This window comes from Pocillopora damicornis, chromosome 4 (assembly GCF_964200805.1).
Source record: "Pocillopora damicornis chromosome 4, jaPocDami1.2, whole genome shotgun sequence".
Lineage (NCBI taxonomy): Eukaryota > Metazoa > Cnidaria > Anthozoa > Scleractinia > Pocilloporidae > Pocillopora > Pocillopora damicornis.
Window position 1 is genome coordinate 21393537 of NC_142673.1, and position 13017 is coordinate 21406553.

The 13017-nt window shown below is 39.5% G+C and overlaps 1 protein-coding gene across 2 annotated transcripts; it reads right to left on the reverse strand.

Annotated features, from left to right (window-relative positions):
* Nucleotides 1-378: 378 nt before the first annotated feature.
* LOC113671683 (adenylate kinase isoenzyme 5) lies at nt 379-13010 on the reverse strand. Of its 2 annotated transcripts, none has more exons than XM_027187933.2 (19): nt 12853-13010; nt 11250-11616; nt 10791-10954; nt 10243-10356; nt 9369-9560; nt 8954-9131; nt 8685-8848; nt 7924-8037; nt 7285-7476; nt 6811-6904; nt 6052-6312; nt 5407-5570; nt 4678-4791; nt 4412-4603; nt 3792-3906; nt 3319-3482; nt 2523-2639; nt 1856-2047; nt 379-1001 (listed from the first exon to the last, which is right to left on the reverse strand). In XM_027187933.2, the coding sequence occupies exons 1-19, from the start codon at nt 12910-12912 to the stop codon at nt 921-923; spliced, it is 3039 nt and encodes a 1012-aa protein (XP_027043734.2). In that variant the 5' UTR covers nt 12913-13010; the 3' UTR covers nt 379-920. The 2 variants fall into 2 exon arrangements, with proteins under 2 accessions (XP_027043734.2, XP_089058611.1); XM_089202485.1 differs by lacking the exon at nt 12853-13010 and adding an exon at nt 12568-12686.
* Nucleotides 13011-13017: the final 7 nt, after the last annotated feature.

Sequence of the window (13017 nt, forward strand, 5' to 3'; positions counted from 1 at the left end):
AAAACCCTAGAACAAAAATTTATCTTACAATCGGTACTCTTAATCTCCATGTTATCTACGAGCGCTTTTCATTCAACCAATTCATTCTTGTTTTCTCGTCACCATATTCCAACAATATTCTACCAAAAGCGTATCTCCATTTTCTGCATAGAAACCCACACACACCCCACAATTCCTCCAATCGCTCTGACGAAGGGCTAACGCTCGAAACGTCAGCTTTTAAACCCTTTACAGTGGCCAATTTACGCTATCAGTTCAGTTGATGATACTAAATTACCCTTCTTTCGGCTATAGTTCCATTGCTGAGCTTTGATTCGTTTCATACAAATTGATTTAAAAGTTATCTACATGATAATTTTTGGGAGCTGAAAGAGAAAAAACTTTTTAACAGACTTTAATTCAGACCATTCACTCTTTAAGCTACATTTTCCCGTAGCCCAATTCACATTGCGCGTGACTTTACGGCCTTTGTTTTCCATGTCACTGCACCAAGATGTACCCCATTGCTCTGAAGTATTTGTCTCAAGAGACTATAATATATATTCTCTTGATATACAACACTCAGATTAATTATACCGAGTTTCTATTTAATGATAAATAATACCACATTGTCGTGAGTTTCAAAGAGGACCACGAACACCTCTATGTTGAGCTGTTTTCTACGTATTCAACTGGAAATAAAAAAATTAAAAACAAAACAGCACCAATGCTACAACCTCTGGGAGAAACCAAGGGAGTGTTCGAAGACTCTTCCGCCTCTTTCGATGAAATGAGCATTCATGATTTGCATTGATTGAAGGTGATTCACAGATATAGTATAAATCAGTTTTAACGAGTATGTACCGAGTGTATTGCAGTGGAGTGTCAAATTCGCAATCTACACATATGTACATATAGTATTTGAGCGCCGGATTTTTTTCCTAGGATGACAACTCTGTTACTGTTATTAGCTTCAATCTGATATTTTCCACTACTTCCTCTTTAGGTAGGGCCGCAGAAACCTGCAGAAGGGAAAATAAATATAAGAGAACACGGTAAACCACGGGGTATGAGTGAAGTCACGCAAAATCTCCTTAAAATGGCGCCAACTCTCAATTTTTGCGATCGAGAGTACTGTAGTTAACGTTATCTCCCTCTCTCACGAAGCGCTCTGGTTACATAGAATATGACCAGAATGAGACTCATTGTTATGAGGTTTTGGGTGATGTAGTCGGGTGGTTTCTACTGTCCGATCTCCCGGTCAACTGAGTCGCCCAAGCTATTAGGGGGTAATAAATGAAATCTGGTCTATTGCTCCATTTGCCTCAATTAGTGGGGCGCTAAAATGCAGACACTTGGCACGAACTCTATTATCGACCCACGCTCCCTGAAGTTCAGAACTCGACAAAAGAGACCAAAGAGCGTAACTAGGGGGAAGGAACTATGGTTCCCTTCCCCCTTTGTATAAGGTAATTTTTTACGTGAACGGTATTCAAACCTCTACCTTAAGGTGTCGAAACAGCGCGAATGTGAAGAATCCACACAATCTGCATCACTAAGTGGTCATCCGACAAAATTCGCTTTCGTTGAAACTCAGGGTGAACGTAGACATGACAGTCAGGTAGGTCCTGGGTGTGACTCGGTCTGACCCCACCCCACCCCACCCCACCCCACCCCACCCCACTCTCACCCTTTGAAAAATCCTACCGACGCTCCTAAAACCAGTTGTCACTAAGAATTTTGTAACGTAAAATCGTCGAAAAGGGAATACGATATGTGGGATGTACTGTGCGACGAAATGCGTGGAATCTTCCAGAAAAAATGCTAACATTATCAACCTGAGGAGACAAATTGACCGTGACCATCAAGTACAAACCTTAAGTGCTTTGTCAGAGTCTCCCAAACTATCACTTATTGGTCGTGTGTTTCCATTGTAAACCTCCAGTTTTGTTTTCGATATGACTTCTGTGTCATCTTCTCTCTCTGAGGCTTCTCCTCTCTCCTTCAGAACTCGCTCAATCTCCGCATCCTCGCCTTCTATAAAAATTACTCTGTTATAATCGGACACCTGCGATAAAATAATGAAATAAGAAAAAAGTCATCTCATCACTGTTGTATCTTCAATTAATCAAAGTGAGAAACCTTAAGCTATGTACCCCTCATGGGTGTTGTCCTTTCCCTCTGAGTAAGGTCACCTTTCGGCTTATTTCTTTTCGTGCCTGGCGGGAAATTGTCCTCGAAGTATGTTGTAAACCAGATTGCTTATTTCAAAAGTATTTTTCCTGCTACGGGGTTACAGCCGTGACACACTTGGCTGCGCTTCGTGAGCCACTTTTTTGTTCTTTCCACATTTTGACCTTATGATCTACTACTGCACAGACGCACGGCCCCAACATGGAATCTATTTCTTAAACGTTGTGGGCTTCCATTGCGCCCTTTTTATTAACGGAACGCCCGGAACATGCCAATTGTGAACTGACGACAGACGTTAGACGGTAAAATTTAAACCGACGCGAGCTGATTAGGCTGATACTTACTCTTACCTTTTGTTTAAACTGATCGAGCTGTTCCTCTGTTCGTGGGTAGCCGTCTATGCAGTAACCATTCAAATTCTTTTCTTCTTTCTCAAGCATCTTTGTCAAAAGTAATAACACAAGATCCTAAAAGGCAAATGGAAGAAAATTGCAATCTCCTCTAAACGTCTGAAGGAACTGAATTAAATTAAGAAATATCAGAAACAAAACTGTGTTGAGGTATTTAGTATGCTTAAAGAGTGTTAACGTTTTCAATTCCCAACATTTAACAGTGCAGTGTAGATACACCATAGTTGATAATCTTGAAAAGATCGGCTTCACATTTTCAGCTTAGCTAATTGTTGAGAATCGAAGTTGACCTCCTCAGTGGTGAAACATTTATTGTCACCTGTTGTTCCTTTTACTGTTAGTAGTTAGTAGCGAAAAGTGTCTCAAACTTCAGGGACTGTGCTCCTTTACTGTAACATTAACTGCCGGCTAAAAGCTAGATTCGTTAACGTAAACGCATCTTCTCTTTATTTGAAAGTAGTTAAATCAAAGCGATCACATCGGCCAATTAGGGAAAAGGAAACCACAGGAAGCCAATAAGAACTCAAGATAACTACATGTGCGCTTTTCTACGTGCGAGTAAATGCATGTAACCAAGCCGCGTTTTAAGTTTATTTTCGCATCCGATTGGTCGAGGGAATAGCGCGATGTTTCTCGACAAAAACAGTGTACATTAGAAGACGAATTTATGGACAATTATGGACATTCAATTAAAAATTGCAGTAACCAATGCAAAAACCAAAGCGTATCTGCATACCGTAGCTACTAACATTCCCGTCTTGATGGCTTCCTTGATCGATTGGCCTTGCTCTGTCTCCTGTTTCGCCTCTTCTCTTAAGATGAGACCAACCGACAAATGTGTCCTTCCTGTCGCGTCAGCTAATGTTCGAGCCAAGTCTGCCTTTCCCGCACCGGGCGGACCTAAGGCGACAAACAATACCCCTTTTGAATATATCACTTGGTTGATTAGCGATTGCACGATGTGTTTCTGTGTATAGGCTGTACAACTAGTGAGCAGTACCAATCTCTGTGGTATTGTTTCTTGTGGCTCACACCACGGTATATGTTGGAGTTAATGATAACAATAATCATCATAAAAGTTATAATAGTAATAATATTTAATACAATATTCTAATAATAATAACAGTCATATTAAGGTGAATATAATGATGATAATGATGAACGGAGTTTCTACAGTACAAACTACAAAGAAATCACGGATCAGAGTACCTGTGATAAACGTGACGTCATAGTCGTGAAGTGATGTTGTTTTGCGGTTTGGAAGATTTTCAAAGATGTTACTGACTTGAGTGAAGACTTCATCAGGTGAACCTTCGGCCAATATCTATGAAATTCCCATGTAAAACTAACAATTAAAAAATAATCCTCACACAAGTGAAGGAGTGTAGGTAACTAATAAATAAAGGTGTAAGTTTCTAAAGAAACTGTGTTGCTGCGTCGGTGGGCGAGTAAAACAGGTAATTAAGTGTTATCAACTGAACTGATAATGTAAATTGGCCACCGTAAAGAGTTAAAAGGCTGACGTTTCTAGCGTTAGTCCTTCGTCAGAGCGATGAAGGTGACTAATGTTCCCTTGAGTTACGGTAACAATGACAGAACAACCCAATGGGAAGTCGACAAAATTAGCATGTGTCCAGGCCACTCTCGAAAGATCTTGGTTTTTAGCTCGCTGTAACTGGTTTTGTTCGGTGAAGGGAAGTTTATATCAATGAACCAATCACAGAGCACACGAGAACAAAAGAAAAGCGACCTATGAGCATTTTCGGCATCCAGATTATTGGCCAAAACCATTCATCTCATAAATTTCTACTATAACAATTAATTAGCACCTTCTTAACTTTGTTTTGAGCCTCGTAGCATTCAATGACTGGCTTTGTTTCGTTATCAAACGTTTTCAATCTTTTGACGATCGTCTCTTCATTGTCATCAACGCGACCGCTTGTTTCTCCTCGCTGCAGAAGCCGCTGTCTCATCGTGTCAGGGGAACACTCAAAGTATAGCACAAACTCACACGCCGCGATCTATTTAATGAAATAGAATGCAACTCAGTTTTAAGCCACACGATGCACAACAATAAAAATGTTGCCATACTCACTTCGTTTTCAAATTCTTTTCCTTGTTCTATTTCCCTTGGAAACCCATCAACGATGAACCCTTTGGTGTTCGGAATGTTCACCATGGCAACCCGTAATAACTCCAGAATCACCCTCTGAAAAGCACCGAGATAAACTTCCTGGTTAGTGAACATTAGTTGCACACAATTACATTGTGCGTAGTCTCCCTGTCTTCCAAGATCGCACGCACAAAGCGCCTTTTATTTGCAACATTTCACCTCTGCGTAATTTTCTCTTGTGAAAACAAAAAATACTACCTCAGAGCGCTTTTGAATTACAACTATTGTGTTCATAAAGGTTAAACAGGACAAAGGAAAACACTACAAGGAGCAAATCAGGACTCAAAGTAAAAACAAGTAAAAACGAGCTGCGACGCCAAAGTTTTGCATCTGATCAGTGAAAAGGGTGGCACGGGTTTTCTAGGCCAATGACTGGATAAAGTAAAGAAAGACTAATACAATTCCGCATTTCTTTCGACACTCCGGGAAGATGCCCTTAACTTAGGGTAGAAAATCGCCTAAAACGATTTCCAACATGGAATCTACTTCCCTTCAAATACCTCGAGTCCCACAACCTTGCCTGGACTTGATCTGAAAATTCCCCTTAGTCGTATCGTTGTTCTCATTTTCCTACACCTCGTTATATTCATGTTGTTAGCCATTATACATACTAGTCAACGACATGAACTGTCAAAAATAGCCATAACTAACCGTAGGAATCAGTTCTCCTTTCTGCATGATTTGTATCAACTCCTTACTTCTTGGTGAGTCAGATTGGACCTCTTCTCGGAGTAAATCTCCTGTCGACAGATGGGTATAACCGAACTTTTCAGCAATACGCTGGCATTGAGTTCCTTTGCCTGATCCAGGTCCACCTGAGCACAAAATCAGCAAAGGAAAGTGAATAACAAACAAAAGTTAACAGTAATAATAATACATTTTAGAATTACTAAGTTAACCACTCTACTAAACGGGCCTTTCACGGCCAGTGAGAAGCATTTACATAATCACTTTAATAAACATAGACCGATTTAACACCTGAGCTAGCAGAAGACGGATAAGTTCGCTTGTTTACGTAACGCTTACTGGAGCCGAGCTAAATTAGGGGCGGTCGAAAATAGAGCCATTGGGTGACAGATTGGGGAACTTGAACCCAGGACCAACATGGAAGATTGGTAGAGAAAAACTCCACCACGTACCGTATGTAGCTTGTTTCTTCTTTGTGCCGACTAACCCGCAATTAACGTTCGATCGCCCATACATACACACACCCTTTCATTTTAAGTCTGTTATGAGGACTGATAGTGATGAAACTAGGCTTGAAAAATGCAATACTGAATTGTCAGTTTGGCTCACCTATGACAAATATAACCCGAACATTCAACAATCCCTTGCCATCGGTTTTCGCAATACTGTCGTCCATTAGCGGAATAAACTCTTCGGCAACAATCGGCTGTTCAAATACAGGGTTTCTTGAATACTCGTCTTCTTCTTCCTTCCTCTTTTTCTTCTTTCGTCTTAACCTGATCGGCTTTCCGTCCACTACTCGGGACAAGTCGTCCACGGCTTCGGCAAGCTCGTTATACTCGGAATCATCACCACTCTCGGCTTTTTTAACTACGAAAATATTTAAACAGGTTGAAGATCAGATACAAAGATACTTCATTATTTCATATACAGCTTTGGCGCCTTGTCAGTCTCGCAAAGAAAACTTCATGAAATAATACTACGCAGCAGAGCCAATCCAATGAAGTGATCAAAGTGTTCAGGAATTGCTCTAACTTGGGAAACAATCAATTTTGAGCTTTTCTGTGGAGGTACTATGGTAGATCTAAACTGAATTGGTGTTGCTTCTCTTCGCTGTGATTGGTCTGAAAGACGCGCCACGTTCGCAACCAATCAAAAATCAAATTTTCCTACGATTGACGCCTCTCATATGGGATCATTTTAATGTTCTCACTGGTTCCTTCTGACAGTTAAATATTGTTTCGTGGGTTGTTGAAATCACTAAGGTTTTTCTTCGCATCACTTAGTGTAAACCTCCCTTAGCTTGTACGTAGAGCGATAAATAAGTTTCTTCGCTTTTCTTTTTAGACTTGTATAAAAAAGGTCTACCTTTCTTTCTTCTCTTCTTTTCAAGTTTGGGGAGGTCTCCAAAAATTGCACAAACGTCTAGAAAGACCTCATCTACAGAACGTGTGGCGTCCACCTAGATATAAAGTACAACATAACGGGTCAGAAATCTTGCACTTATCTAAACTTCAAAATGTATTAATAGCAATTACTTTCAAATCTCAAAGACAATTTTTCTTTCATGGAGGCAGAACCGCGTTCAGACCACCTTCAGTGTACCGCGATTTGTGATTTGAATATAATTGCGCACAGAACTGGACGTATTACCGATAAATTAAAAATACATAATGCAAGCTTGAAGTGTAAACTGTTCCCCTACCGTTCAAATCGGCAGGTGATAATCAAGTTAAAGAATTTTGTTGTGGTTTTGACTAATAACAGTAATGCGAGACTCAGATTTTTTTCTTCGCTCCTACACTGTTTACAGATATTGCTATCTCTCGCCACTAAACATACTCGTTTAACTTTGTTTTGCTGTTCATATTTCTCCAGTACTGGCACGGTCTTTTCCATAAAAGTCCTGAATCGTTTCTTTATTGTTTCCGCGTTATCATCAACCCTTCCACTGGTCTCTCCTCTTTTGATAAGTCTCTCTTCCATGACTTCCTCACTGCATTCAAAGAAAAGGATAAAGTGGCACTGTACTACCTGCAAACAAAAAAAATGATCAAATGCTCAGTTTGTCAGTGGCTAGATTGAGTACAAAATATCCTGCGTTAAGCACAGAATTGACAAGCACAATGAAGACTGCTAGCAGTACGTTATTTCGTGCGGTACGGGTAAAGATCTTAAGACCAGAATTGAACAGGTCTTCGATTGGGAAGAGATCTGTATCATGCAGGATGCGTCACCAGCCCCTCTCGTCCGCACTACAATTTATGGGTATCCTTTTTGAGGTGCATGTCGCACAATGCGAGTAAAAAGGCCCCAACAAGAAGAGCCACCGAGGGTAAAGGAAACTATAATGCAATTCAGTTCGTTTGGATTCTGATTTTCCTTCAATTCTAGGCCGTAATCACACGCTTGAAATAAGGCCCGAACTCAGATGTGGGTCCCAAGATTGAGATTATATACTCGGCCTGTCCAATGACTTACCCCTTCTTCAAACTGTACGCCTTGAGAAATTTCACGAGGAAAACCATCAATAAGAAATCCAGGTGAGTCTGGATGCTTCAACATGGCATCCTTCAAAAGTTGAATAACTACTTCCTGTAACACAACAAAGCAAACTATGAGGTTAGGAAGCTCGCCAGAGAAGCAAAATGTGAAATTGAGTTGCCCATCAAATTGCTTTATAGGTTTTCATCTCTTTTGCTTAAAAAAACATGCAGAAAACCTAACCGCAACCATTCAACCTCGTTAGGCATCACAAACAAAAAAATAGTGAATTAGAGACTCGTCAAACTGACTGTAGCTCTAGCCTGTTTCTCTTTCAGCAGCCCCCAAATCTCTCTTGCATCCTCCTTAAACACTCTGAGCAGAATACTATGTCCCAAATTCTTACTTTGATGATCGGGAAAATTACCACGCCTTTCCCATCTCTGCGTACCTTACCATTACCATTTTTAAAATTTTACACGATCTGCACCATCGACTCCGCAAAAATCCAGCTTTACACATGATGCAGAAAAATTCCATTTCCAGATAAAAATGTCTCTAGCTGGTTTGACTCTCAAATTTCATTTCTTCCCATGCCTTAATTATTCATGATAGGGATGAAGAGATCACGGAATTCGAGAATCAAGCAACCGAGGTAGAACACCTTTGGATGGGGTGAAATATAATGCAATAGAGTAATATTATGAAATAACTAGTCTACTTGGGCAGAAATTTGGGCTTTGGCTCGCAAGACATACCTGTGGAACAAGATTTCCTTCCTCCATTATTTTAGCAAGTTTTTGTCCCCTTTCTCCGCCTCCTTCGATCTCCGCTCGTAGTAAATCTCCTGTTGATAAGTGAGTATAACCAAACTTCTCCACAACACGACTACACTGAGTTCCTTTACCAGACCCAGGACCACCTGAAAGGAGAACAACAAGAAGCTCATACGCGGTATTTGCAAACACATGGGAGAACGTGTTTCATGACACGCCCAAAATTGAAAATTAGATATGAGCTGCAGTACCTAAAACAAAGACGATCCTTTGGCCAGAGAACTCTACAAATTCGTATTCATCTTCCTCTTCGTTGCTAGCAACTTTCTTCTTCTTTCTCCTAATTTTCTGCACTTGCTTTGGAGGTAATGCCCCAAATAGAGCTCGCACTTCTGAAAAGACCTCATCCACGCTACGATTCGCATCAATCTGAATTCAAAATTCAATTGTAAGTGCTATACAGTTTTATTCAAGTTGTGCGCTGTTTGAGACTTTCCAGAAACAGAAAGTTTCCGCTTCGTTCTATATTCGACCATAAGTTCTCTATCAAAGAAAATTAACTGAACACCGCGAGCTAAAATCTTTGATTTTCAAACACAACCCTTCGTCGGCAAAATAACTGAAAAACGGAAAAAAATCATTAGAATATGACATACAGGCTCCAACCTTTTTCACTTTGCTGAGCTCTTCATAATGCCCAATAACAGGCAACGTCTTCTCAACGAACGTCGTGAAACGCTTTTTGATCGTCTCGATGTTGTCGTCAGGCCTCTCACTAGTTTCACTTCGCTTAAGTAATCGCTGTTCCATGACCTCCTCGCTGCACTCGAAGAAAAGGAGGAAGTCACTTTCCACAACCTGGCAAAGCAACAACACAAAGTCTCATCAGATGAGGTATAACTAGAGGTATGTAGTTCTACTCAGACTAGTAAAAAAAATTTTCTTCAGTTATATATTTAGATGCAAGATACTCATGTTTGGGTTAACACAATTTCAATGCATGTCCCCTTCCCCCAAGAGATCTTTATGGGTATGAGGGAGGGGAGGGCTCTAGGTGTGCTTCTGACCCTTGGGTTTGCCCAAAAAAGGTGAAAACTTGCAATAGTAAAACAATTGAGAAAGCTTCCAGTGCAAATAGGATGATTGCAAAGGATCTCCATACTATTATTATGGTATGCAATTGGTATTGAAAGAGCTCGGCAAGGTACAGCAAAAAAGGAAAAAATTCCATAACAGAGATGGTTGATGGATACCTGCATGCAGCCCAAGTGAATTTTTATGGGGCCAAGTTGTCAACTCAAGGTCCTCATATGGAGGTTTTTTCACTCATTTGGGTGCCACTTTAAAATAGTGAAAGTAAAACAAGTGTTGCATGACTCTTTTCCTACTGTTCTCTCTGAGAAGTCCCAAAGAAATAACTCATAGTTGGTCATACAGGTATTTACAACCAAAATGGTGAAAAATTCAATATGACAAAAAGATGCCTGATTTAGTAAATTTAGATAAGTGTGTATATAAACTTCAACCAAGGCAGACTAACCTCTTGCTCAAATTGCAATCCTTGCTGTATTTCTCTTGGAAAGCCATCAATGAGAAATCCAGGACAATCCTTGTGTTGTCTCATAGCATCTCTCAACAGTTCAATTGTGATCTCCTTAGATGTTATAAACATATAATGAATATTAATTATGATAGACTATCCATGCTGAGATGACAACATACATGCCGCTGATGAACCAGCTAATTTTAGACGTTATGCTTTGGTAAACTTTCTGTTTGATTGAAATTTTAAACACTCATTTCATTTCTATTCCAACTCTATAGCTAAGGTGGTTCCAGAAAATAATCATGCCCCAGGGAGAGGGATGTCTCAAAAACAAAGTTTTGAAGTAAGGTTGGAACCAGAAATTAAATTTCCTTAGAGTAAGAGGAGGTTTATAAATGATTAAAACCTTTTTGGAAGGGTATGGGGATTTTCTTGAATGACTGAGCAGAGAATAATTTATTTATTCATTAGTCAGTTGGTGCTGTCAATTTTAACTTTTTTAATTATTTTCTGTTTCATATTAAATGTAAATGATTAATTACCTGAGGAACAAGTTTCCCCTCCTTCATGATATCTTCAATCATCTGTCCCCTTTTGTTTCCTTTTGCCACCTCCTGTCTAAGGAGGTCACCAGCTGATAAGTGAACATAACCAAATTCCCCAACAATTCGAGCACATTGAGTTCCTTTACCAGAGCCTGGCCCTCCTACAATCAAACAGATCAATACATTTCTCATGGCTACTGCACAGATCAAAAAACATGGGAGAGAGGTGGAACTCAGATCAGAATTCAATTCCATATGAAACAGATGACAAATGATTATTCAGAAGAATTTTAATTCAATGAACTTGAAAGCTGAAAATTGGCAAAGTGGAGGTTTTTATCTTTTTTAGTATGCACTAGTAGCTTTATGAATCATTCTGATTAATTGATTGAATGATCAAGGTATCAAACTTTTAACGAGTTTATCCAGTAACCTTTTAATGACTGATTCCCTTACCAAGAACAAACACAATCCTTTGACCAGAAAACTCCATGTCCACCTCCTCATCAGATTCAGATGTCAAAATATTTTTCTCAGTCAACTCCTTGTCGTCTTCATCAATGGATGGATGAGCAGTCCCATTAATTGGAGGAAGTGGTTGTTTCTGTTTCATTTCTGGTTCAGTGGTAAATGTGCGGATTTCATCTCCTGCTTCAGACTTGATTGGACCATCTGTTTTTGGGATAGGTGGCAGGGGCTTCTTGCTGACATCAAGGAAAGAGTTCCACTTTATATCCTTTTCTGTTTTAGCAAGGGAAATGCAATTTTCCAGGAAAGCCAAATGATCCTCAGGTTTGTGATACAGCAAGCCAGTCAGCATTCCCTTCAGGTATAAAAATGCTAATTGTCACACTTTTCGCATCAAGATATTGGTCAAATTCCCTGGAAACATTTTTAAGGCATCTTGAAGCTTGGTCAAAAATATATTTATTATATAAGCAAGCTACCTAGGACAATAACAGAGAATAAAAAAAGGCACGTGTACTCGGAGGCTAGAAAGGCCCAGACCTCATTTCAACTACATCTCACTTGCCTGTGAACCTTGCTACTCATAGCTGAAATATTAACTGAAAATCTTTCATGTTTTCAAATTTCACAAATGGCTTTCAACTGACCAAGCAGAGCAATGGAAGTGATTAATACACAGACTTCTCTTCAAATCCGTGTGCGTCTATAAAATATACATTATACATTTGAATATTTTAGAAGCTGAATCAACATAATGCATATTTAAAACGATCCAATACTGGAAACACATGCATACGTTCAGTGCAACACATCACGAATAGTAAAATTCAGTTTGTTTATTTTCTTTCCCCTTTGTTAGACGTCTTTTGTTATTTTGAATAGATATTTAAAACAGCAAAAGAGGCTTAATTTATCCCCTCAGAGACGCTGCACTATTGCTTACAATGGCAGCTGCCGAAGAATGGATAAACAGATCGATACTCATTTATAAAATGAATTTTGTAAATGAGGACCACATCATAAAATATAGCAAATGTCAGTGCCAATATTTTTCGAGTAAACCAAAAGAAACATCGAGCTACCACAATTAATTAGTTTGCAATGTTTCTGAGAGGTTACGATCGAAAGGTAAAACAAAGAAACATTGACGATCATGTATCCTAATCGAACTGTTCCAAATCGAACTTTTGTGTCACGGATTACAGAGGGCACAACCTGTCCGTTTTATCTCACGAAAAAAAAGCAGTCGACAGAACCACTTCTTATTTGACCTCAGTCAATTTGACGATGAGTCTCCGATTCTTACCTGCTACTGAGATTAAACCGCTGCTAATACACGCTATCTGTTTGTGCGCGATTTGCAAAGTTAATTCACTACAAGAGCGCAATTAAGTCCTGAGGCGCACCACAACGCCTAAGATTAATCCCAGAGAACAACTATGCTTGGAAATTTAAAATTTTTAAAATCATCTGGAACTCTATGCGTCCCTTAATTAGATTTGTGAATGAGGTTCCTGAAATTTGTAAACGACGTAGGAAAGCTAAAAATATTGCCCACAGGTTCTTGCGCCTCTCTATAAGTCAAATGTACCTCAAAAAGCTGATGAACCTCCGTCTTCGCCATGTACTCTTTACTTTCCTCCGCCGTCATAATTCGTGTCTTAATTCTAAATGTTTACATAAAGTCTCAGTCTCCACAAACTACTCTTCAATCGAAGGTTTTAATCTAATGACTGGTGTTCGAACGTTGTTATGA

Coding starts and splice junctions, on each gene's coding strand:
- LOC113671683 (XM_027187933.2), bottom strand. CDS start 12,912: ATGACGGCGGAGGAAAGTAAAGAGTACATGGCGAAGACGGAGGTTCAT. Junction 10,955..11,249: donor AAGGATTGTGTTTGTTCTTG/GTAAGGGAATCA, acceptor GTTTGATTGTAG/GAGGGCCAGGCTCTGGTAAA. Junction 2,640..3,318: donor CGGGAATGTTAGTAGCTACG/GTATGCAGATAC, acceptor TTTGCCTTTTAG/GATCTTGTGTTATTACTTTT.